This window comes from Drosophila nasuta, chromosome 2R (assembly GCF_023558535.2).
Source record: "Drosophila nasuta strain 15112-1781.00 chromosome 2R, ASM2355853v1, whole genome shotgun sequence".
In the NCBI taxonomy this organism is placed as follows: Eukaryota; Metazoa; Arthropoda; class Insecta; order Diptera; family Drosophilidae; genus Drosophila; species Drosophila nasuta.
The window spans coordinates 22,473,740-22,498,374 of NC_083456.1; the positions used below are offsets into that span (position 1 = coordinate 22,473,740).

At 34.7% G+C, this 24,635-nt stretch overlaps 6 protein-coding genes and 3 non-coding genes across 11 annotated transcripts in view; all 9 read left to right on the forward strand.

Annotated features, from left to right (window-relative positions):
* LOC132787276 (homeotic protein Sex combs reduced) overlaps positions 1-6,309 on the forward strand; it is a 31,279-nt gene extending 24,970 nt beyond the window's left edge. The window contains 1 exon segment of the mRNA XM_060794214.1: positions 3,728-6,309. Coding sequence (XP_060650197.1) covers positions 3,728-4,035 — 308 coding nt within the window. The 3' untranslated portion in view covers positions 4,036-6,309.
* Positions 6,310-6,504: 195 nt separating this feature from the next.
* Positions 6,505-6,577, forward strand: Trnak-uuu (transfer RNA lysine (anticodon UUU)). Its single transcript has one exon. It is a non-coding gene; the product is annotated as a tRNA-Lys (tRNA).
* An 856-nt stretch (positions 6,578-7,433) lies between these two features.
* Positions 7,434-9,042, forward strand: LOC132787280 (probable G-protein coupled receptor Mth-like 11). Its single transcript, XM_060794221.1, has 6 exons — positions 7,434-7,702; positions 7,763-7,957; positions 8,017-8,259; positions 8,319-8,487; positions 8,549-8,713; positions 8,771-9,042. The coding sequence occupies exons 1-6, from the start codon at positions 7,462-7,464 to the stop codon at positions 8,820-8,822; spliced, it is 1,065 nt and encodes a 354-aa protein (XP_060650204.1). The 5' UTR covers positions 7,434-7,461; the 3' UTR covers positions 8,823-9,042.
* Positions 9,043-9,608: 566 nt separating this feature from the next.
* Positions 9,609-11,459, forward strand: LOC132787281 (probable G-protein coupled receptor Mth-like 11). The gene is made up of 7 exons (XM_060794222.1): positions 9,609-10,087; positions 10,150-10,288; positions 10,352-10,555; positions 10,616-10,859; positions 10,924-11,092; positions 11,154-11,325; positions 11,385-11,459. The coding sequence occupies exons 1-4, from the start codon at positions 9,629-9,631 to the stop codon at positions 10,807-10,809; spliced, it is 996 nt and encodes a 331-aa protein (XP_060650205.1). The 5' UTR covers positions 9,609-9,628; the 3' UTR covers positions 10,810-10,859; positions 10,924-11,092; positions 11,154-11,325; positions 11,385-11,459.
* A 2,069-nt stretch (positions 11,460-13,528) lies between these two features.
* On the forward strand, positions 13,529-15,681 carry LOC132787277 (probable G-protein coupled receptor Mth-like 11). The gene is made up of 7 exons (XM_060794215.1): positions 13,529-13,920; positions 13,981-14,116; positions 14,178-14,384; positions 14,437-14,679; positions 14,737-14,905; positions 14,970-15,161; positions 15,521-15,681. The coding sequence occupies exons 1-7, from the start codon at positions 13,756-13,758 to the stop codon at positions 15,594-15,596; spliced, it is 1,188 nt and encodes a 395-aa protein (XP_060650198.1). The 5' UTR covers positions 13,529-13,755; the 3' UTR covers positions 15,597-15,681.
* Positions 15,682-17,953: 2,272 nt separating this feature from the next.
* Positions 17,954-19,891, forward strand: LOC132787273 (probable G-protein coupled receptor Mth-like 11). Its single transcript, XM_060794211.1, has 7 exons — positions 17,954-18,456; positions 18,516-18,651; positions 18,716-18,916; positions 18,977-19,219; positions 19,277-19,409; positions 19,476-19,679; positions 19,744-19,891. Exons 1-7 carry the CDS (start codon positions 18,010-18,012, stop codon positions 19,820-19,822), a joined length of 1,443 nt encoding a protein of 480 aa, XP_060650194.1. The 5' UTR covers positions 17,954-18,009; the 3' UTR covers positions 19,823-19,891.
* A 387-nt stretch (positions 19,892-20,278) lies between these two features.
* On the forward strand, positions 20,279-20,351 carry Trnak-uuu (transfer RNA lysine (anticodon UUU)). The gene has a single exon. It is a non-coding gene; the product is annotated as a tRNA-Lys (tRNA).
* Positions 20,352-20,695: 344 nt separating this feature from the next.
* On the forward strand, positions 20,696-23,162 carry LOC132787272 (probable G-protein coupled receptor Mth-like 11). 3 transcript variants are annotated; one of them, XM_060794209.1, is made up of 8 exons: positions 21,238-21,290; positions 21,358-21,667; positions 21,722-21,860; positions 21,924-22,127; positions 22,188-22,430; positions 22,491-22,659; positions 22,721-22,891; positions 22,951-23,162. In XM_060794209.1, coding segments are annotated over exons 1-8 (1,305 nt in total). In that variant the 5' UTR covers positions 21,238-21,288; the 3' UTR covers positions 23,018-23,162. The 3 variants fall into 3 exon arrangements, with proteins under 3 accessions (XP_060650191.1, XP_060650193.1, XP_060650192.1); XM_060794208.1 differs by having other exon boundaries at positions 20,696-21,667; XM_060794210.1 differs by lacking the exons at positions 22,721-22,891; positions 22,951-23,162 and having other exon boundaries at positions 20,696-21,667; positions 22,188-22,276; positions 22,347-22,430; positions 22,491-22,574.
* A 1,254-nt stretch (positions 23,163-24,416) lies between these two features.
* Trnak-uuu (transfer RNA lysine (anticodon UUU)) lies at positions 24,417-24,489 on the forward strand. The gene has a single exon. It is a non-coding gene; the product is annotated as a tRNA-Lys (tRNA).
* The last annotated feature ends 146 nt before the right edge of the window (positions 24,490-24,635 follow it).

Consider the following 24,635-nt stretch of genomic DNA (forward strand, 5'->3'; position numbering starts at 1 on the left):
GAATGTTCGCTCATTGGCGCTGTCAAGAGTCGACATGCCCCATTCTCTATGCCATACCATGCCCCGACGATAAGTGATATGACATGCCAGGTGCCACTTGGCAGTCGTCGTCGTCGTCGCCGCAGTCGCAGTCGCCAGTCGCCAGTTCCTCAGCCCTGTCAACTTATGGGGGCTTTGCGCCTGGCCATGACGACGACAGGCGACAACGATGCGCTACTTATGTAGTTATATAGTTAGTACCAATTCCATTCCCATTCCCATTCCCAGTTCCCAGTTCGGATCCCATTCCGAGTACTCGAAGAAACACAGCCGCAGTGTTGACATTTGCTTGAGCCCTCAACGGGTTGCTGAGGCATCCAATCAGTTGAGTTCAGTTCCGTTTCGTTCACTTATGGATTAAGCAGCATGTTCTCATCTTTAGCTAGAATTATGAAGATATACATAAATGAGTCAGGGCTGCAGCATAACTATTTTAGATATTGAAGTAAGAAGTAACAAAACTACAGTTGAGTTTGCTTGACTTCGTGATACCCCTTGCCTATTATGAATAAAAGCAGTTGAGAAGAAAGATTCAAATAAAATTATTAGAACTAGGGCGAAGCGAAAGTGGAATCCAATATCGCAAGTACCACAAATAAACCAAAGTCTAATTTTTTATAATTCTACAGTATTCAAAATATACCATAGAGTGCAAAATACACCAGATTTACAGCCAAAGTAGCTAAAATCCCGAGACAACGAAATTCGATCTCATATAATACCTTTTTTGTTCTCACATTTTCTTACAAGTTGAGATAAAAAGTTGTGCTAAATAAACATTTCTAATTCATATAATGAAATTTACTATTCACAACTCTAATGCTTCATTGGTTTCAGTGTAATTGTGCAACATTTTCCCACTAATTCCCATAAGCAACTCAACCTGCCGCCAATCCCCTGAGATACTTTAGCTTGCCGCGCTGCTGTTGCTTGTGTTGTGTTGTGTGTTGTGTGTCGCATGTGTAAACAAATTGCAACATCATATGACAGCAGCATTTGACAATTGTAAATGGTTTGCTTTGGGGCAGACAAGTGCTGGCACAACCCAAGACGCTGTCTGTGGCATGCACAATGACAATGTTCGCCAACTGGTCAGGCAAAGAATTCTCTGTGCTCTCATATTGATTTGGCAAAGAACCGGGCAAGGTCAGCGATATTAACAATAAGTGCAATCTGACACCTGTCTCTCTTTCTCTGCTCACTCTTTCTCTGTCTGCGTCTGCGTCTGCACTTCATGCATCAACTGAATGTGGCAGCTAGTCTGCAACAAAGTTTTGACCGACAGTTTGGACTTGCTTTAGACGGCAGTCTAATGGCAGGCGAGAGTTATTGGATTCGGTATCAAATTTGATAGTTGAAAAGCTGACTGACAGCGCTGCTAACTGACCGAAATGGGTCAGAACTTGAGCTCGAAAAAGGATAACAACAAAGACTATCTGCTTGCTATCTTACTATCACTCTTCCCCTCTCTCTATCTCTTTCTCGCTCTGTCGCTGCCACATGAGTGATGGAGCTGATGTCGTTGTCTGGTTACTGTCTGCTCGCTGTTTACGTGGTCATTAGTTTAAACCCCTTCAGGATGGCAATGGCCAATGGCACCCAGCGGCAAGAGTGCTTTTGATGTCGCACATACACATATGTGTGAGTGTGTGTGGGTGTGCTTTTGCAAGCGGCGCTTTGGCATTTGCCACAGCCAAATTCACTTTAATTAAATGAGTGGTAATTAATTTCAACTTTAATCAGAAATTCCATTTAGATTTCCTTCTGATTGATGTGACCCGACATCTTCCGACAGCCAAAAAACTAAATAAAAAAAAAAACTAAACAAAATAAAAGTTTTGTGTCGCGCATCCTCAACAGTGACAACCACAGAGTGGGAGGGAAATTTGTGTTATTCAAAATTTAAAATAGATACAAAACTATTTGAATTTTGCTGGAGAAAAGTTCACTTGAAAACGTGAAAATTTAGCCAGTGAAAAATTTTGCCTAAATTTACTAATTCAATGTGTTTAAAGTCGTAATAAATTTGGTAAATTAATTACACTTATAATCACTTCTTAATATGTATGTATATACTTGTAATTGAAACTAAAAACTTTCATTTAACTAAAGAAAAACTCCCACGATTCAAAAAATGTAGCTGCAAATTACAAGTTCACAGTTTTTAAAATTGCAAAAAATTAAGTAAATTCTTCCTACTTGCAATTAAAATTAAGAACCACAATTTTAATTAAAACCATTGCTTATTTCATGCTACTTATTTTGGGGCATTTGTAGCATTAATACAGATACAAATGCAGATAGAATTCCAACTTATGCGGCATCAAGTTTTGTAGAGCCAATTGCCATTTAGCAATGGGCCATGACCCATATAAGCTCAATGGTGCGCTGAGAAATGTGGCGAGCGAAGAACATTTGTCGAATTTCCCAAAAGTGCCGAAAGCGGCGCTGCCTCAGTCTCTGCCTCTGCCTCTGTCTCAGTCGCAGCTCGGCCCGTCTATCACATTGACTGACTGCCACACATTTTGTGTATGCAAGTGTGTGTGCGTGTGTGTCTGTGGCATTGTCTCAACCTCTTTGTAGCTGAAAACCGGGCGGGCCAATTGACTTGGCCATAATAACACGCCACGGTAAATGGCTTTTAAAAGTCTACTTTGCCACAGACCGCCCCCTCATTACGAACGACGCGTTTCGAGCGCCCTCGCGCCAGTCCAAAAGATGACAAAAGTTTCGGTGGGAATCGAAGAGACAGCAGCGAGTGGAGAGCGGAGAGCGGACAGCTTGGCACGTGGAATGGGGAAATTGTCATTATCTTTTGTGGGAGAAATATTCAAGCAAGACAGCCAGCTGTCTACAATGATACTTCAGCTAGTACGAGACAAATACAAACACCACAACCACATCTCTCCAACCATATCTTGTTGATTTTCTTTCTATATTTCTTTGTTCTTTCATTTTTTTGTTTTCGGCTAACAACAAAAATAAAGCATTTTGGCCAAAAAAGCAAATTGCAGTTTGACACGTCATATTTATGAAATGCGCAACGTTGCAGAAAATCACAAAATAAACAAGAAAATTAACTTTGTATAGAGGAAATCAACTTAACGGTGCCTTGGCCACTTCAGTGTTTGTCGATTGCCTAGAAACGCCTTCTAGAAACATGAATAAATGTCTCTAGTTCATAATAGTTCAATATGCTTAAAGCATATTGTGTTAAGTTATTAACTTAGAATTCGATTTGAAATTTTCAATAATTTCGAATTTAAAAATGAGTGCATAAATACACTCGTCTATATAATGTAAAACTAGAGTCGATTAAAACTTTATTCAATATGATTCCTGAACATTTGGTTGCGATTAGGATTTTTAGAAGTAATTTAAAAAGACTTTTCTATGGGCCAAAAAGGCCTACTTACTACACAAGTCTAAGTTGCTTTGGCTGACAATCTGGTATATTTTACACTCCATGGTATATTTTGAATGGCACTATATCAATGTGCCAAAAACATGGCCTTTTGCATGTTTTAGTATTTATGCGGTATATTCATTTGGGCTATTTTTGGAATAATACCGTACTGTTTTGCTTATCTCACATTCGAGCACACCCGTCTGTAGTTTTCTTACTTGATCTGAAATCATTTGATGAATTCTCAACTAATAAAATACTCATGTTAATCACTCATTGCAGGTACTGTGAATGCCAATGGCGAGACGAAACGACAACGGACCTCATACACCCGCTATCAGACACTCGAGCTGGAGAAGGAATTCCACTTCAATCGCTACCTGACACGCCGGCGACGCATCGAGATCGCACACGCGCTCTGTTTGACGGAGCGACAGATCAAGATCTGGTTCCAGAATCGTCGCATGAAGTGGAAGAAGGAGCACAAGATGGCGTCAATGAACATTGTGCCCTATCATATGGGTCCATATGGCCATCCATATCACCAGTTCGATATCCATCCGTCACAGTTTGCGCATCTGAGCGCATAGGACGCGTGGCACTTTTCGGGTACTGGTTAGAGACTCAATCAGTTGTATCAGGAACCATATCAGGCGGCGGCAGCGGCAAGCGTGGCCGGCGGCTATCAGTCACAGGGCTCTCAGGATGCCACATCGGTGGCCTCGGTGCTCGGCAGTGGCAGCGGCAGCGGTGGCGGCGGTGGAGTTGGAGTTGGGATTGGGGCTGTTGGGGGCAATGTCGGTGCCGGCAACGGTCCCAACTCGTTGTTCAGCTCCGCCGCGGCGGTGGCCAATGCCGGCAATGCCAATGCCGAGTGCATTAAATATCCGCAAGAGTTCTGATCTCAGGTTATCCTCAGGCCACAGCAGCAGCAGCAACAGCAGCAGCGGCAGCCTGACTCGGACTGTGAGCCCGAGCTTGGGCTGGAGTCAGAGCCAGAGGCAGAACCAAAGCTAAAGCCAGAACCACAGCCAGAACCAGAGCCGGAGGCGGAACTAGAATTGGAGCTAGGGCTGCAGCTGGAGCTGGAATATAAAGCGGATATTGTTGGCTGCAATTTGTTCTGCTGCTGAGCCGGTGACACATTGCCACTGCCACTGTTCCATATCTGCATCTGCACTCGCATTCGCATCCGCCGCCGCCGTCGATCAACCAACATCAAAGATGATGCTTCTTGTTTGCAACTGATTCGTGTTAAGCTGAGAAACGAGCCGTTGCTGGAGCTCGGCTCGTTTGGGTTTATGATACTGGAGGTGGAACTGTCATATCAAAGTTCTCCCAGAGCCATCCTGCACACCACCCCACCTAGACACACACACACACAGACAACCACACACATACAAACAAACACTTGGGCATGGATCTGAAGAGATTACTTCGCATATAATCAATATATACTTCAGCACTATCGGAGTTGTTGCCGTTGGACGTCCAGTATGATAAACCTCTTTCTCTAAGCAGTATTCGAAAAGCTATTAGATCCTAAGTCTAGCATAAATTTTAGTCCTAAGCAGCACACACACGATGAACAAACCCGTAATATAATATATTTGCAATAATTTCAAAGTGATTTCTATTAAACTTAGTTCTCGTTTTATACATAATTCTAATTCTAATCCCTCCCTGACACACACAACTGTATCCTCTGAAATGTGTACTTAAAAATCGATCTATCATATTTCTCCATATAACTATCCATATAAGGCTTTGTTTAGTTTGTAAATAGCAGAGCGTCCATCACTCAGATGGCGCCTTATTATGTTTGTGTTTCTCATTTTTGTCTATTGATTGAAAATTTAATTTGTGTTGTTGAAAGTGCTTGAACAGCTTTTGGAGATGCTTTAATAATTTGTATCAAAAATTAACTTAATACTATTTAATCTGTAATTTGTTTTATTTGCAAACCAATGATGAACAAACAAATTCGGAAGACAAACAGGGAAATTTGGCAAGACGATCGAACTGTTTCGAAATTGCGAATTTTTTAGCATAATTTCAATAGCAACAAAATGCAAAGCTATCTTCCTCCACATCAGACTCTAGTTCTCTACTTCTATCGCACCTTCAAATTTCCATCTCGATTAATTATTATTTCGAGTTGAATTAAAAGCTTTCATCTCTGTACAACGATATACAAATCCTATAAATATTGTCTCTTAGTGTAAGTGGAATTATTGAATAATGCGCAAATTGTTAAACTCTAATGCTATACAAATTATACCTAAATGTAATGTAATTATTTATGCTGTACTTTTCGCTAAGCTAAGGTTAGTGCATTCTAGAACCTATCGGTAGTCTATGTGAACCTAGCAAGTAAGCCTAAATTATATGTATCGAATTAGCAAGACAAATTTTAGTGAAAGGTAAAATAAAAATATAATATGTATGAAGAAAATTATAATAAACAACCGCGCATTGCAATATTAAGAAAGGGAAGAACATTAAGAAAACTTGAAAAACAAACATTTAGCACAAATTAATTAATTGTTTTTTTTCTTTTAATTATTAGTTTATGTTTCTGGCAAATTGTCCAAAATACATGATTTTGTTAATATAAATGCAATACAGAAAGTATTCCTTTGGACTTAGTATCAGTGCACAGAGAGCGCAAAATGTTTAACTGCATTCCATGTAAAAAGAAATTACATAACTAATTTTTTAATAATATGTAATAATATGGGTTCAATTGCATACGTAATGTTTATGAAATGAATCTTTCATCTATTCAACCACAAAACAATACAAATATGAATAAATCAAAAACAAACAAAGCATATGTAAACTTGTATGAATATGGAATAAAATAAAAACTATTTTAAAATGTATCACAAAGTATTTTCAATATTTTAAGAATTTATTCCTATATACTACTAACAACAAAAGCATGAAGGAATATTATAGCTTGGGAAAAAAATAATTGCAGAACATTCAAATGCCCTCACCGAGGATCCTGTATTTTTTCATTATCAGAATAGTTCCAGAACGCTTCAAATTTATATGCCCGGGTAGCTCAGTCGGTAGAGCATTGGACTTTTAATCCAAGGGTCCAGGGTTCAAGTCCCTGCTCGGGCGGCTATTGCTTTTTATTTTTAACAAATAAATAAATTTTGAAACCATAAATGTGATTTTTATTTTTAATTTAAGCGTAATATATTATATAATATATTATATTATATTTAATTTATTTCGTAATTTCATAAAACAAATAATGCAGGTGTTGTGGAAAGCAGTTCCACAAGTAGCTCACAAACTAAGCAGTGCTTCTTCGAAGCAAGAAGCGTATAAGCAAGCAGTCCACAAAGTAAGCAGTATGAGGAGCAACATATTCCAACAAAGAAGTACGCTGCAAGCAGTTGCTGCAAACTGCTTACAAAATGACACTTAAGGCCGACTTTTTAGAATCAATGTTTTCGACTGGAAGGTTGGCAGCTTCTGTAATCACGCTTCTGTGAGGTCTGATTGTGGGATGACCTGAGGCTGGGGATCACTGTGTAGTGGACCAGCCATGTTGACGGAACGTCCGCACTAAGCTTGCCATCAATATGGGTGCCGAGGAGGAGTCCACGGCATTCAGGTTGGCTAAGGAGGGATGAACCGGGCCAGGGGTGAAAACCAGCAGCCAAGAGTTCCCGTGGTAGGCAGTAGTGGGATAGCGTACCGGAGTGGACTGCCATTATCAGCCTTGCCAATTGTTGGACCGCAATCTTTTTGTAACAGAAAATTTCTATTTAATTTCGGATTAATCATTTATATAAATAATTATATTTATTTATTTTTATTTATACAAAGAAATGAGAATAAAATTATGATATTTTGATTTTACCACAAACAAACCACAATATATTTTTATAAAATGTTTCCGACACATAACTCACATCTACAACGCGCTGTCGCGGATTTCGTCAGTTAACATTGCAATTTCCTGAGAAACAGAACGAAGCGCACGGTTAAATAATATGTTTATAATAAGAAGATATAGTGCTTTTTTGTTTATTATTCTGAGTATTATCCTGGCTGCAGAAGCAGAGGATAATCAGAAATGTGAATATTTTGAATCTGTCGATCTCGAGAATAGTCAGAAATGTGACTATGGATCTTATTTATACAGGAGTATTTTAATTCCAAACGAAAAAGAAAAGAATGAAAGAAAAGAATGCCTCATACCACATAAGCCGGATAGCAAAATTCATATCGAACGTAAGTTGCAACGTATGAATTCCAAGAATAAACTATTATCGTATTATATTGCGTTTTCAGTTCACGGAACCAATATTATAAGAGTAATAACGGTTTTTTGCATAGCTATAATCATTGCTGCGTATTGTTATTCGCCCAAGTTAAATGCAGGAAGTAACCGATGTTATATATATCACTTTGTTTGCCTCGCTAGTTGCTATATACTGCAGTGTGTAGACTTGGTCGGAGCCGCTAAGAATGTGTGCTATTTGTTAGGTAATTTTAAATTGATAATGATGACACCTTAACAACGACATAAATTATTCAAAATGCAGGATATTCTCGATATTTCATCATCATGTCGACATTCCTTTGGCTTCTGGTAATTAATTATAATTTGTGGAATGCAATTACCCGATATAAGGTAAGTGTTCACATGCTGAGATACCATATTTTCGTGTGGGGATCTGCTGCGATTTTGACCGCGATCACAGCATATATGGATATGCAAGAGATGTCCGACTCTGACAGGGATATATGGCAGCCTGGTGTGACTCGTTACGGATGCTGGATCGATAGTACGTAAAGAATTCAATAAAACATATGAGAAAGTAACTATTAATAATATTTTATATAGCAAAAAATTGGTCAGCTATGATTTACTTGTATGGTCCTATATTGCTTTCAATCCTTATCAACTCAACACTCGCCATTGTAACCGCAAGGCATTTGTATGTGCACCATATGAAAACCAATCAAGCCTGGAACAATTCGGAGCGTAAAAACAATTCAAAGAATATTTCTGAGTATATTGCTGAATAACATACAAATAGAAAACTATAATAAATCGAATTAAATTTATTTCAGTACCATTTGCCGGCTATTTCTCATATCAGGAGTGTTTTGGCTAATGGAAATATTTGCATATTTATTTAACATAGAATTGTTTGCCTTAATTAAAGCTGGACAAGGATTAATACTGCCTTTCGTAACTATCTGTAACAAAAAAGTTATTCGTGACTTAAATAAAAGGTAATATCGTTAATAACTCAAAATTGAATTATTCAATTTAAGGTTTTATTTGCATAGGTTGAACCCAAAAAGAAAGAAAGATTGCGAACCGGTCACAACCATGGAATAGCGAGCAAGATATCTTATAAGAACATCAACTACATATATCTACATTAACTTTCATTATATATCTTAATAGAAATAACTAAAACAACAATGACAAAATTTAGATACGAAAAGCAAGTTCTCCGATATCGATAGTTGTAGTCATAAAAAATAAAATCATAATTACATTTAAATAACAAGTACACTAGTGCACTTACGGCAGTAACAATAAATACCTCGAGGAAAGCAACTCTCACTATTCACTATGTTCAAATAATATAATAAAAGTGTATCTATAAATAAATATGTTCACAATAATAAACGCTCTTTTCATACTGAGGTTTATCCTTGTTGTGGTAGCAGAGATGCCTTGCCAATTGTTGAACCGCAATTTTTTTGCTACCGAAAATTTCTATTTTAATTTCGAAAAATAATAAGTTTAATTCACTGATGAATTTTTTATATTAATAATTATTTATGTAAATAGGTCGAACCACAATTCTGCATACATTTGTATATTTTTATATAATGTTTCCGACAACCCCCATTTTTTCATTCTCAAATCTACAAAGAAAAGAGAATAAAAATATGAAATTGTGATTTTACCGCTTACGGTTTTGCATGGATACTTCAGTAAGTGAGGTCAAACCACAAACAAACCACAATTCTGAATACATTTGTATATTTTTATATAATTTTTCCGACAACCCTCATTTTCTCATTCTTAATAATTTATAATATATTACTCACATCTACAATGCGCTGTCGCGGATTTCGTCAGTTAACATTGCAATTTCCTGAGAAACAGAACTAAGCGCACGGTTAAATATTATGTTTATAATAAGAAGATATAGTGCCTTTTTGTTTATACTGAGTATTATCCTGGCTGCAGAAGCAGAGGATAATCAGAAATGTGAATATTTTGATTCTGTCGATCTCGAGGATAGTCAGAAATATGACAATGGATCCTATTTGTACAGGGGTATTTTAATTCCAAGCGAAAAAGTTCATCAATACACATATCGTGAAACAGTTTTCCAGCATAATAAGACAGTCGAACCCTATATGAGAGGTTGTCTCTGTCAGATCAAATCGTGCGTGCTGCTGTGTTGTGAACCAGAAAAGTCAATGAGAAATTTTGTTGTCAATATGACTCTTGACAATGGTACGGAGACGCAAGTAAACGTGATAAATGAATTCGAAGTGCAAGTTAAATACGAAATGTCGTGCGATTTATTGGAGAATCCAAATTATGATGAACAGGCCCAACCCAACTGGAAACTTTTTCAAGTTTGTAGCTTATATAATATACATAATAACTCAATTATTAATAATAAATTTGAATAAATAAGGATGGAAAACTTAAAAATCTGTCTGATGATAATGTACTAGAAAAGAATGAGTATTGTCTCATACCACATAAAGTTTCAGAAGAAAAGTATTATCTAGTACCTACAACCATTAAGCCGGATAGCGAAATTCATATCGAAAGTAAGTTGCAACGAATGAATTCCAAGAATAAAATAATAATATTGTATTATATTGCGTTTTCAGTTAACGAAACAAATATTATAAGAGTAATAACGGTTTTTTGCATAGCTATAATCATTGCTGCGTATTGTTATTCGCCCAAGTTAAATGCAGGATGTAACCGATGTTATATATATTACTTTGTTTGCCTCGCTAATAGCTATATACTGCTGTGGGTAGACTTGGAAGTAAGGGTCGAGGCCGTTAAGAATGACTGCTATTTGTTAGGTAATTTTAAATTGAAAATAGATGACACCTTAACAGCGACAAAAATTAATTAAATTGCAGGATATTCTGGATATTTTACCATCATGTCGACATTCCTTTGGCTTCTGGTAATTAATTTTAATTTGTGGAATACAATTACTCGATATAAGGTAAGTGTTCACATGCTGAGATACCATATTTTCGTGTGGGGGGACTGCTGCGATTTTGACCGCGATCACAGCATATATGGATATGCAAGAGATGTCCGACTCTGACAGGGATATATGGCAGCCTGGTGTGACTCGTTACGGATGCTGGATCGATAGTACGTAAAGAATTCAATAAAAAATATGAGCAAGCAACTACCATATTAATACCATTTTATATAGTAAAAAATTGGTCAGCTATGATTTACTTGTATGGTCCTATATTGCTTTCAATCCTTATCAACTCAATACTCGCCATTGTAACCGCAAGGCATTTGTATGTGCACCATATGAAAACCAATCAAGTCTGGAACAATTCGGAGAGTAAAAAGAATTTAAAGAATAAATCTGAGTATATTGCTGAATAACATACAAATAGAAAACAATAATAAGTCGAATTAAATTTATTTCAGTTTCATCTACTTTTTCCGGATATTTCTCATATCAGGAGTTTTTTTGGATATTGGAAATATTTGCATATTTATTGAACATAGAATTGTTTACCTTAATTATAGCTGGACAAGGATTAATACTGCCTTTCGTTACTATCTGTAACAAAAATGTTATTCGTGACTTAAATCAAAGGTAAAATCGTCAATAACTCAAAATTAAATAATTTAATTTAGGGTTTTATTTGGTTTTAGATTGAACCCAAAGAGAAAGAAAGATTACGAACCTGTGACAAGCGTGGAAACATCAACTACATAACTATATCTACATTAACTTTCATTATATATATTAATAGAAATAAAATATTTACATACATATATTGTACATCATACGTGAGGTCACTGTCCGAACCAAAACAACGACAACAAGTAAGAAAGTTACACTCGAGTGTGCTCGACTGTGAGATACCCGCTACCCATTTTTAATAAAGGCAAAATATTGCGGTATCATTTTCAAAATATACCGAAAATACTAAAAAAATACTAAAAATATACCAAATGGTATGTTTGGTATATCGATATAGTACACCATTCAAAATATACCATAAACGGCACAATGTGCCAGATTGTCGGCCAAAGCAACTCAGACCCCTAGTAAGTAGGCGGTTTTGCCCATACAAAAGTATTTCTTTAATAACTTCCACAATTTTTATCCGATTGCAACCAAATTCTCAGGAATCATAACTACTACAGTAATTATTGTATATACCAAAATTAGCTCTAGCTTTAAAATTACACTTGTTATTCGATTTTTTTGATTTGCGGGGGCGGAAGTGGGCGTGGCAAAAATTTGAAACAAACTTGATCTGCGTGCAAACATAACAAATGCTGTCGAAAAAAAATATAGCTCTATCTCTTATAGTCTCTGAGATCTAGGTGTTCATACGGACGGACAGACGGACAGATGGACATAGCTAGATCGTCTCGGCTGTTGACGCAGATCAATAATATATATACTTTATAGGGTCGGAGGTGCCTCCTTCTAGCTGTTACATACATTTCATTCCGGCACAAAGTTATAATACCCTTCTACCCTATGGGTTTAATAATAAAATCATTATTACATTTAAATAACAAGTACAGTAGAACACTTACCGTAGTAACAATAAATACTTCTAGGAAAGCAACTCCCACTATTCACTATGCTCAAATAATATAATAAAAGTGTATATCTAAATAAAAATGTTCACAATAATAAACGTGCTGCTGTGCACATTATAAGAGTAATAACGGTGTTTTGCTTAGCTAATCATTGCTGTGTATTGTTATTCGCTCAAGTTACATGCAGGATATAAGCGATGTTATATATATTACAATACACATGCTGAGATACCATATTTTTGTGTGGGGACTGCTGCGATTTTGACCGCGATCACAGCATATATGAATATGCAAGAGATGTCCGACTCTGACAGGGATATATGGCAGCCTGGTGTGACTATCAACGGATGCTGGATCGATAGTACGTTACAGAATTCAATAAAAAATATGAGCAAGCAACTATTAATAATATTTTATATAGCAAAAAATTGGTCAGCTATGATTTACTTGTATGGTCCTATATTGCTTTCAATCCTTATCAACTCAACTCTCGCCATTGTAACCGCAAGGCATTTGTATGTGCACCATATGAAAACCAATCAAGCCTGGAACAATTCGGAGAGTAAAAAGAATTTAATGAATAAATCTGAGAATATAAAGCTGAATAATATACAAACAGAAAACTATAATAAATCAGATTACATTTATTTCAGTTTCATCAACTTTTTTCGGATATTTCTCATATCAGGAGTGTTTTGGATAATGGAAATATTGCATTTTTATTTAATATAGAATTGTTTACCTTAATTATAGCTGGACAAGGATTAAAACTGCCTTTCGTTACTATATTTGACAACAAAGTTGTTTGTGACTTAAATAAAAGGTAATATCGTTAATAACGCAAAACTAAATTATTTAATTTAAGGTTTTATTTTTTTTTAGTTTGAACCCAAATAGAAAGGGAGATTACGAACCGGTGACAACCATGGAATCCGATATCTCTACTTTCGTGATGTTTCTTATTAGAAATGAAATATTTACATATATTGTACATTATACGTAACACGAAGTAAAGTAATGACGATAAATTGTATAGTCATAAAAAAAAAATGTATAATTATATTTAAATAACAAGTACACTAGTACACTTACCGCAGTAACAATAAATACTTCGAGGAAAGCAACTCGCACTATTCAGTGCAGAAATAATATAATAAAAGTGTATCTCTAAATAAATATGTTTACAATAATCAACGCTCTTTTCATACTGAGGGTTATCCTTGTTGCCGTAGCAGAGGACCGTCAAGAATGTGGATATTTTGACACTGTGGATCTCAGGGATAGCCAAAGACTTGACAATGGATCATATTTTTACAAGGATATTTTAATCCCAAGTGAGAAAGTTCAAGAATACAGTTATCGTATAACAGTGTTCAATTCTAATAAGACAGTCGATCCTTATTTGAGAGGTTGTCTCTGTCACATCAAATCGTGTGTGCTTTTGTGTTGTGAACCAACAAAGCTAATGGAAAACAAAATGTCCTTAAATATGACGCTTATAAACGGAGCTGAGTCCCAAGTTGATGTAAGAAATGAATTCGTAGTGCAAGTAAAATATGAAATACCATGCGATATGTTGGATGATCCAAATTATAATGAGCAGTCCCAACCTGACTGGAAACTATTTCAGGTTTGCCAATAATCGAATCATTTTGTACTAATATTCTTAATTATATAAATCCATCTTAAGGATGGAACGCTTTATAATCTGACCAGTAATAGCGCTCTAGAAAAGCAAGACTATTGCCTGCTGCCACATAAATTAGATGAAAATTATTATCTTTTACCTCAGATCATAAAGAAGGATAGCGAAACTGTTATAGAGCGTAAGTTCATATGAATCTTACCTTAAATTTTAAGGACAATAATATACTTTTGTATTTACAGTGGACTTTATTAGTGCCATAAGAGTTATCTCTGTGTTCTGCATAGTTATAATTATTGCAGTGTATTTGTATTTGCCTCATTTGCGATCCAGAGCCTACAGTCAATGTTGTTTATATTACTTTATTTGCATCGTCATAAGTTTTATATTACTGTGGGTAGAATCACTAACAAGGAGCAACAAACAGCGGCTGGCATGCTATTTCATGGGTAATTATAACATGATTGCGAAAGTCAACTTATTAAATTAATTAAAATTCAGCATGCTGTGGGTATTACATCGTCATGTCTGCATTCCTTTGGCTTCTGGTTATTAACTATAATGTTTGGAAATTACTCACCAAATACCAGCAGGAAACAAAGATGAAGAAGAGATATCATATTTTTGTTTGGGGGACTGCGTGGATATTACTTACGATCACTGTATGCGCTGATTGCTTGAGTCAAGGCATGGAAGACATTTGGTGGCAACCTGGTATAGCTGTGTACTACTGCTGGATCAATAGTATTTTGCGCAATTCGAAATAGGAATATGAACAACTATTAATATATTTTTTTACAGCTAACGATTGGTCAGCCCTGATTTACTATTTTGGACCTATATTGCTCATAATTGTTATCAACCTAACACTCTCCACCGTTACGGTAAGGCATATATATGTAGAAACCAGAAAGAATGCCAAAGAGTGGAACAATTCGGAGAGTAAAACGACTTTAAGGAATAAATCTGAGTATATTACTAAAGAAAATCCTATCTAAAAAAAAAAATACAATAACAAAATTATATTCTTTCAGTTTTGTCATGTTTCTCCGAATGTTTGTCATCGCGGGAGTAGTCTGGGGACTTGAAGTTCTTTCCTATTTATTTGATTTAAATTCTGAACTCGTTATACGTTATGTCTTTGATATAGTATCAACTGGACAAGGATTAATACTGTTTTTCGTTACCATCTGGAAGAAAGACATTATAAAGGCTCTATATAAGAGGTAATATTCTTATTCTTATACCCGCTACCTATAAAATAAAAGGATATTATAACTTTGGAGAAGACTTCTTCGACCATATAAAGTATACGTATATATTTGATCGATCTGCGCCAACAGCATTGACCGAGTAGCTATGTCCCAAATCCGTGTGTCTGTGGATATAAACAGCACTTGTTATATCAATATACCAAACATAAGTTTCGGTATAATTCATTATTAATTTAGTATATTTAGAAGATAATTCAGCAATGGTTCGAAATTATTTCTAACAAGTAGCGGGTATCCCACAGTCGAGCTCACTCGACTGTAGCTTTTTGTCTTTGTTTTAAATTCATCATTACTATGATTTAATTTTTTAGATTGGAGTCAAAAACAAGTCATACTAAAAGTAAAAGCAACATCAGTGAAAACAACGCCACATCAACTTCCACATAGTTTGGAAACTATTATTTAATTTTACAAAAATGTTTCTGAAATTATTTTTGCACTTGTAGATTCATATATTAAAATGTGTATGAGGTCACCGCCCATACGAATTATGAGTTTCTAAAACCATATCGCTGAAGTTTCTATAAATGCTTTATTCGTCATAGTTTTTTTTTTTTATAGTCAATAATTTAATGAACACTAATACCTATATTACAAAATACACAGTTTCTTTACCTACTTCGAGTAAAACAGTACTTAGTGTTCAATTATACCATAATATAATAAAAGTGTATTTCTTAATAAAATGTTGAAAATAAAATGTGCAATCTTCATACTGCGAGTTCTCTCATTCGTAGTTGCTGATGATAGCCATAAATGTCAATATTTTGATTCTGTGGATCTTGAGGATAGTCAGAGATTTGACAATGGATCTTATTTATACAATGATATTTTAATTCCAAAGGAAAAAGTTCATCAATACACATATCGTGAAACAGTTTTCCAGCATAATAAGAAGATAGTCGAACCCTATATGAGAGGTTGTTTATGTCAAATAAAATCGTGTGTACTTTTGTGCTGTGAACCAGAAAAGTCAATGCGAAATTTGATCGTAAATATGACTTTTAATAATGGTACGAGGGCTCAAGTAAATGTGAGAAATGAATTCGCAGTGCAAGTTAAATATAGTATGTCTTGTGATGTATTGGACGATCCACATTATGATGCTCAGGCTCGACCCAAATGGAGACTCTTTCAGGTTTGTCAGAGTTTATAGTAAAGTGGATTATTAATAACTAGTTCCCTTTAATTAGAATGGAACTCTTTATAATCCGGCCGATAACGATGAGCTAGACGAGAAGGATTATTGTTTCCTACCTTATAAAGTTTCAGACGGAAATTATTATCTGTTGCCTCAAACCATTAAGCCGAATATCCAATATCAGAGAGAGTGTAAGTTTCGACGTATGTATCTTGGCTTAAATTCATACCATAAAAATATAGTTTTGTATTTTCAGTGGACATGAGTTGTGCTATACGAATTCCCTCTTTGTTCTGCATAGTTATAATCATTGTAGTGTATTTGTATTTGCCTCATTTGCACAACGGAGTCTTTAATCAATGTTGCATGTATTACTTTATCTGCCTTGGCCTTACATTTATATGGCTATGGGTGGAGTCACACTTTCACAATATATACGAAATATGTTATTTCATAGGTAATTATAAATTTATCATCGAATACATCTTATTACCAATCAATTTACAATTCAGCTTACTGTGGATATTACACCGTCATGTCTACATTCCTCTGGCTTCTTGTTATCAATTATACTTTGTGGCATTCACTCACTAACTACCAGAAGACACCAGTGAAAAACATGCTGATATATCATATTTTTGTATGGGGCTCAGCGGCAATTTTGACTTCTATCACCGGATACATGGACTCCCAAGACATAGATGAGGAAATAAAACATATCTGGTATCCTGGTTTAGGGAAGTATGCCTGTTGGATAACAAGTACGTTAAACAATTGAACATTGTAATATGATAAACGATAAATAGAATTTTATTTAGCAAACGCTTGGTCAGCAATGATTTATTATTATGGTCCTATACTGCTCATAATTGTTATCAACCTAACACTCTCAATTATAACCGCAAGGCATTTGTATGTGCACAATAGGAAAACCAATCAAGCCTGGAACAATTCAGAGAGTAAAAAGAATTTAAAGAATTCGTCTGAGTATATAACTGAATAAATATTGCATGAAGTAATAATATATCAAATGTAATTATTTTCAGTTTCCTGATGTTTACCCGGATGTTTGCAATATCTGGTGTTTGCTGGATTCTTGAAATTCTTAGCTATTTAGCGAAACAATCTTTTGAATACAATATGTGGTCTTTCCAAATAGTTATGAGCGGCCAAGGGATCATATTATTTTTCGCCACTGTTTGGAAGAAAGACGTGATAAAGGCTCTAATCAAAAGGTAATATCCTTAGTATTTTCTATCTTTTATTTTAACGATTTCATACTGTAGATTGGAGAGAACACACGACTGCACAACGTCAACATCTCATGATTAACAAAGCGACATCAAGAGTAAATTTCATTTTCCAATTGAAATATTTTTGTTATACAAAATAGTTTCTAAAATGACTTTCAAGATGACACATGTGTTTCATATAGTATGTGAGGTCACCACCCATACCATTTACGAATTCTGAAAAAAAATAATATAGCTATGGTTTCTATAAATGATTTCTTTATTCGTCATCGTCGCAATAAATATTAACTCTTATATTATAAGTGCGCAGCACAAATGACCACAGTTTCTTTAACTTCATCGACTGAAACAGTGCTCACTGTGCGAAAACGTATAATATATAAATAAAGTGTATTTCTTAATAAATATGTTGATAATAAGATATGCTCTGCTTATACTGGGAGTTCTTCTAGTTGCAGTAGCAGAGGACAGTCAAGAATGTGGATATTTTGACACTGTGGATCTCAGGGATAGCCAAAGACTTGACAATGGATCTTATTTGTACAAGCATATTTCAATTCCAAGTGACAAAGTTCATGAATACCACGATCAAATAACCATTACAAATCGTATGAAGTTAGTCGAACCCTATATGAGAGGTTGTCTCTGTCACATAAAACCGTGTGTGCTCTTGTGTTGTGAACCAAAAAAGTACATTCGAAATTTGTCCGTGAATGTGACTCTTCTCAACGGTAAGGAGTCGCAAATAGATGTGATAAATGATTTAGAGTTCGTAATGCAAATAAGATATAAGATGTCTTGCGATATATTTGAAGATCCTGAATATTATGATCCCAACTGGAAATTATTTCAGGTTTGATAGTTCATGAAACTTTCCTCAACTATTAATAATAAATTTCTTACAATATTAAGGACGGAACACTTCACAATCAGACCGATGACAGTGTAATACTTAAAGAAAACTATTGCCTGATGCCGCATAAAGTGGACAAAAATTATTATCTTGTACCCAAAATCATAATGCCGCAAATCCAAATCTTCCTAGAGCGTATGTTTTTATGTATATTAACTTAAATTATCGCAAGTTTGAAGATAATGTATTGTATTTTCAGTGGATGTGATGAGTGCTATGAAAGTTATCTCCGTGTTCTGCTTAGGTATAATCACTGTTGTGCATTTGTATTTGCCTGATTTGCGGACCAGAGTTTATAGTCAAACTTCTTTATGTTACATTATCTGCATAACCATTACCATGATATTGCTATGGTCTAGATCTCTATTTCTTGACAAAGTTATACTGTGTCACTTGACAGGTAACTTCACGTTATTCATATAATACATCTTTATATCATGATGAATTTCTAAAAATTCAGCTTACTGTGGATATTACATGGTCATGTCTTCACTCCTTTGGCTCCTGGCTATTAATTACATTTTGTGGAATTTAATACGAAACGATCAGAATAAGCAAGTAAATAACATGCTAAAATATCACATTATTGTCTGGGGCTCTGCGGCGATTTTGCTTACGATCGCTGGATCTATGAACTTGCAAGATATGGACGATATGAAAAAAGAAATATGGCAACCTTATACAGTTGGCTGCTGGATAAATAGTAAGATGCACAGATCAAAACTTAAATATGAGTAACCATTAATATAATTTTAAATAGAACAAAGTTGGTCAGCAATGATTTACTATTATGGACCAATATTTGTTGGTATTGTTGTCAATCTAATATTTTCCATCATAACCTTAAGATGTATATATGTGGAGAAGCCAGAGGATGCAATCACTAAATCTGAGTATATTGCTGGATAAATATCTATATATTTATTATATCTATGATAAATTGTTTAAATTCCTTTCAGTTTTAAGACGTTTTTCCAAATGATTATCATAACTGGAGTGATTTGGTTACTTGAAATAACTTCCTTCATCTTAACGTTATTTCATATAGACAAAGCTAAGACTTGGGTTGACTATTCTAAAAATCTGATTCTAAATAATTTCGGACTAATATTACTTTTTGTTACCATCTGGAAGAAGGATGTTCTATACCAATTAAATTCACGGTAATATATTTAATGGAAACAAAATACAGTTTTTATTCTATTTCTTATCTTATAATTTGATTAGCCTGGAAAGAAAACACAACGAAATCTCAATACCAAATCTATCTTCTAATCATACAGCATCTACTACAGTGTTAAATTGATATTCACATTTTCTTTAAACTTTTTTTTACATTCCTAATTTATCAAAGTTGTAGATACATATTTAAAAATTGCTTGTTATATGATGAACTTATAAAATACATATGAAATCTGTTATTATTGGTCTTGTTTTATTTATTTCTATAACGTAATCGGCATTTCTACTATTCCCCATCCTCAGTAAGATTTCTTCACCACAATTCCGTTAATAAATATATGCTTACAGAAAATAACAATTCTATATAATATTCTATAGATGTACAATTTAAAATAAACAAATGCGTTTATATAAACAAATATTCTTATTCTTTTCGCATACTCTTGGCATTAAAAATCGCATATTAATAATATACATATTTTTTTTGATTTTTAAATGTGAATTTTAATTCTAATATATTCCATTTTTGAAAGGAATTTGGAAAGGCTTTTGACTGCGTTTTGGCAGAAAATATGTACATGCCCGGGTAGCTCAGTCGGTAGAGCATTGGACTTTTAATCCAAGGGTCCAGGGTTCAAGTCCCTGCTCGGGCGGCTATTGCTTTTTATTTTTAACAAATAAATAAATTTTGAAACCATAAATGTGATTTTTATTTTTAATTTAAGCGTAATATATTATATAATATATTATATTATATTTAATTTATTTCGTAATTTCATAAAACAAATAATGCAGGTGTTGTGGAAAGCAGTTCCACAAGTAGCTCACAAACTAAGCAGTGCTTCTTCGAAGCAAGAAGCGTATAAGCAAGCAGTCCACAAAGTAAGCAGTATGAGGAGCAACATATTCCAACAAAGAAGTACGCTGCAAGCAGTTGCTGCAAACTGCTTACAAAATGACACTTAAGGCCGACTTTTAGAATCAATGTTTTCGACTGGAAGGTTGGCAGCTTCTGTAATCACGCTTCTGTGAGGTCTGATTGTGGGATGACCTGAGGCTGGGGATCACTGTGTAGTGGACCAGCCATGTTGACGGAACGTCCGCACTAAGCTTGCCATCAATATGGGTGCCGAGGAGGAGTCCACGGCATTCAGGTTGGCTAAGGAGGGATGAACCGGGCCAGGGGTGAAAACCAGCAGCCAAGAGTTCCCGTGGTAGGCAGTAGTGGGATAGCGTACCGGAGTGGACTGCCATTATCAGCCTTGCCAATTGTTGGACCGCAATCTTTTTGTAACAGAAAATTTCTATTTTAATTTCGGATTAATCATTTATTTTTATTTATACAAAGAAATGAGAACAAAAATAAGAAATTTTGATTTTACCACAAACAAACCACAATATATTTTTATAAAATGTTTCCGACACATAACTTCACATCTACAATGCGCTGTCGCGGATTTCGTCAGTTAACATTGCAATTTCCTGAGAAACAGAACTAAGCGCACGGTTAAATAATATGTTTATAATAAGAAGTGCCTTTTTGTTTATACTGAGTATTATCCTGGCTGCAGAAGCAGAGGATAATCAGAAATGTGAATATTTTGATTCTGTCGATCTCGAGAATAGTCAGAAATATGAAAATGGATCTTATTTATACAGGGGTATTTTAATTCCAAGCGAAAAAGTTCATCAATACACATATCGTGAAACAGTTTTCCAGCATAATAAGACAGTCGAACCCTATATGAGAGGTTGTCTCTGTCAGATCAAATCGTGCGTGCTGCTGTGTTGTGAACCAGAAAAGTCAATGAGAAATTTTGTTGTCAATATGACTCTTGACAATGGTACGGAGACGCAAGTAAACGTGATAAATGAATTCGAAGTGCAAGTTAAATACGAAATGTCGTGCGATTTATTGGAGAATCCAAATTATGATGAACAGGCCCAACCCAACTGGAAACTTTTTCAAGTTTGTAGCTTAACTTAATAACTCTATTATTAATAATAAATTTGTATAAATTAGGATGGAAAACTTAAAAATCTGTCTGATGATAATGTACTAGAAAAGAATAAGTATTGTCTCATACCACATAAAGTTTCAGAAGAAAATTATTATCTAGTACCTACAACCATTAATCCGGATAGCGAAAATCATACCAAAAGTAAGTTGCAACGTATGAATTCCAAGAATAAAATAATAATATTGTATTATATTGCGTTTTCAGTTAACGAAATAAATATTATAAGAGTAATAACGGTTTTTTGCATAGCTATAATCATTGCTGCGTATTGTTATTCGCCCAAGTTAAATGCAGGAAGTAACCGATGTTATATATATTACTTTGTTTGCCTCGCTAATAGCTATATACTGCTGTGGGTAGACTTGGAAGTAAGGGTCGGAGCCGCTACGAAAGACTGCTATGTGTTAGGTAATTTTAAATTGACAATAGATGACACATTAACAGCGACAAAAATTAATCAAAATGCAGGATATTCTGGATATTTTACCATCATGTCGACATTCCTTTGGCTTCTGGTAATTAATTTTAATTTGTGGAATACAATTACCCGATATAAGGTAAGTGTACACATGCTGAGATACAATATTTTCGTGTGGGGAACTGCTGCGATTTTGACCGCGATCACAGCATATATGGAAATGCAAGAGATGTCCGACTCTGACAGGGATATATGGCAGCCTGGTGTGACTATCAACGGATGCTGGATCGAAAGTACGTTAAAGAATTCAATAAAATATATGAGCAAGCAACTATTAATAATATTTTATATAGCAAAAAATTGGTCAGCTATGATTTATTTGTATGGTCCTATATTGCTTTCAATCCTTATCAACTCAACACTCGCCATTGTAACCGCAAAGCATTTGTATGTGCACCATATGAAAACCAATCAAGTCTGGAACAATTCGGAGAGTATAAAGAATTTAAAGAATAAATCTGAGTATATAGCTGAATAACATACAAATAGAAAACTATAATAAGTCGAATTAAATTTATTTCAGTTTCATCCACTTTTTCCGGATATTTCTCATATCAGGAGTGTTTTGGATAATGGAAATATTTGCATATTTATTTAACATAGAATGGTTTGCCTTTATTGTAGCTGGACAAGGATTAATACTGCCTTTCGTAACTATCTGTAACAAAAAAGTTATTCGTGACTTAAATAAAAGGTAATATCGTTAATAGCGTAAAATTAAATTATTTAATTTAAGGTTTTATTTGTTTTTAGGTTGAACCCAAATAGAAAGAAAGATTACGAACCGGTGACAACCATGGAAACATTAATAGAACATTAATAGAAATAAAATATTTACATACATATATTGTACATCATACGTGAGGTCATTGTCCGAACTAAAACAACGACAATAAATTGTATATTCGAAAAGCAAGTTATCCGATAACGATAGTTGTAGTCATAAAAAATAAAATCATAATTACAGTTAACAAGTCCATTAGTACACTTACCGCAGTAACAATAAATACTTCGAGGAAAGCAACTCTCACTATTCACTATGCACAAATAATATAATAAAACTGTACTCGTATCTCTAAATAATAATATAATAAATAATAATATAATAAATATGTACTCGTATCTCTAAATAAATATGTTCACTATTATAATAATACCCGGTACCCATAGGGTAGAAGGGTATTATAACTTTATGCCGGCAGGAAATGTATGTAACAGGCATCTCCGACCCTATAAAGTATATATATTCTTGATCAGCGCCAACAGCCGAGACGATCTGTCATGTCCGTCTGTCCGTCTGTCTATCTGTCAGAGACTATATGTTATGTTATGAATTTGTTATGTTTGTACGCAGATCAAGTTTGTTTCAAATTATTGCCACGCCCTCTCCCGCCCGTGCAAATCAATAAAAAAAGGAATAACAATTTTACAGTTATACTAACAACTATAGTAATTGTGATTCCTGAAAATTTGGTTGCGATCAGATAAAAATTGTGGAAGTTATTAAAGAAATATTTTTGTATGGCAAAATCGCCTGCTATGCTTTCGTTTGTATGTATCTACATGTTCGCCTATATTAGTGTGGGTATGATGCATGTGTAGTTTAGCAACGAAGATGAACACTACAACAATTGCTCGTGTCTTAGATGTTTAGAGATAAATAGCGGCTGTGTAAAGACTATGATGGCTGTGCTGGTAGTGCGAAAGCTCAACACATAGTGGGTGCGTCGGTTCGAGTCAGGGTCGGGACTGACTTTATATAAATATTTATGCGGTTCATATTTTTTCTATTTTTTAATATTTTGTGGTTTGAGAATATTATGGGTAGCGGGTATCTCACAGTCGAGCAAACTCGCCTGTAGCTATCTACTTGTTTTTAATTCAATTTCTTAAATTTAGTTGACAATTTTATTTTTCCAATATTAACTTTTAAAATAAATTAATTTATTAAATTCATTTGACAGTTTAATTTAATGAACCTATTCCATTATCACGGTAATTAACATTTTTATATAACAAATATATTATAATAACAAATCCGCATTCGCAAAGAGACAATTTAAATTCAGTGAAAAAACTCGTGTGCCCACAAAATGTATAATTATAACAACAGAGCTTTTTATAGAACTTCGTTCAAAGCTTTATATAATAAATAAACTTTTAAAGCTTGCCGTTTCACCATATTGTCGTATAGGCATTTTGACCACATAGAGGCAAGTGCCCGGGTAGCTCAGTCGGTAGAGCATTGGACTTTTAATCCAAGGGTCCAGGGTTCAAGTCCCTGCTCGGGCGAATTTTTATTTTAATTTTTTATTTAATTTTCTTCATTTATTTTTGTTTGAAAATTGTGTTTTCGTTTTAACTCGATGTGCAACCGGCCGGCTAACATAATAAAAGCTGAAAAGAAATCGTACAGCAGCTAAACGTCTAATTGAACC

Bases quoted from the DNA above. Each gene is read 5' to 3' on its own strand.
- LOC132787281 (XM_060794222.1), top strand. From the start codon at position 9,629: ATGTTTATAATAAGAAGATATAGTGCCTTTTTGTTTATACTGAGTATT. The intron at 10,289-10,351 runs GTAAGTTGCAAC...TTGCGTTTTCAG, and splicing joins TAGCGAAATTCATATCGAAA to TTAACGAAACAAATATTATA. The intron at 10,556-10,615 runs GTAATTTTAAAT...ATTAAATTGCAG, and splicing joins GAATGACTGCTATTTGTTAG to GATATTCTGGATATTTTACC.
- LOC132787277 (XM_060794215.1), top strand. From the start codon at position 13,756: ATGGAAAACAAAATGTCCTTAAATATGACGCTTATAAACGGAGCTGAG. The intron at 14,385-14,436 runs GTAATTATAACA...ATTAAAATTCAG, and splicing joins GCTGGCATGCTATTTCATGG to CATGCTGTGGGTATTACATC. The intron at 15,162-15,520 runs GTAATATTCTTA...TTAATTTTTTAG, and splicing joins ATAAAGGCTCTATATAAGAG to ATTGGAGTCAAAAACAAGTC.
- LOC132787273 (XM_060794211.1), top strand. From the start codon at position 18,010: ATGTTGATAATAAGATATGCTCTGCTTATACTGGGAGTTCTTCTAGTT. The intron at 18,917-18,976 runs GTAACTTCACGT...CTAAAAATTCAG, and splicing joins TATACTGTGTCACTTGACAG to CTTACTGTGGATATTACATG. The intron at 19,680-19,743 runs GTAATATATTTA...TAATTTGATTAG, and splicing joins CTATACCAATTAAATTCACG to CCTGGAAAGAAAACACAACG.
- LOC132787272 (XM_060794208.1), top strand. From the start codon at position 21,215: ATGTTTATAATAAGAAGTGCCTTTTTGTTTATACTGAGTATTATCCTG. The intron at 22,128-22,187 runs GTAATTTTAAAT...ATCAAAATGCAG, and splicing joins GAAAGACTGCTATGTGTTAG to GATATTCTGGATATTTTACC. The intron at 22,660-22,720 runs GTATATAGCTGA...AATTTATTTCAG, and splicing joins AATTTAAAGAATAAATCTGA to TTTCATCCACTTTTTCCGGA.
- LOC132787280 (XM_060794221.1), top strand. From the start codon at position 7,462: ATGTTTATAATAAGAAGATATAGTGCTTTTTTGTTTATTATTCTGAGT. The intron at 7,703-7,762 runs GTAAGTTGCAAC...TTGCGTTTTCAG, and splicing joins TAGCAAAATTCATATCGAAC to TTCACGGAACCAATATTATA. The intron at 8,260-8,318 runs GTACGTAAAGAA...TATTTTATATAG, and splicing joins TTACGGATGCTGGATCGATA to CAAAAAATTGGTCAGCTATG.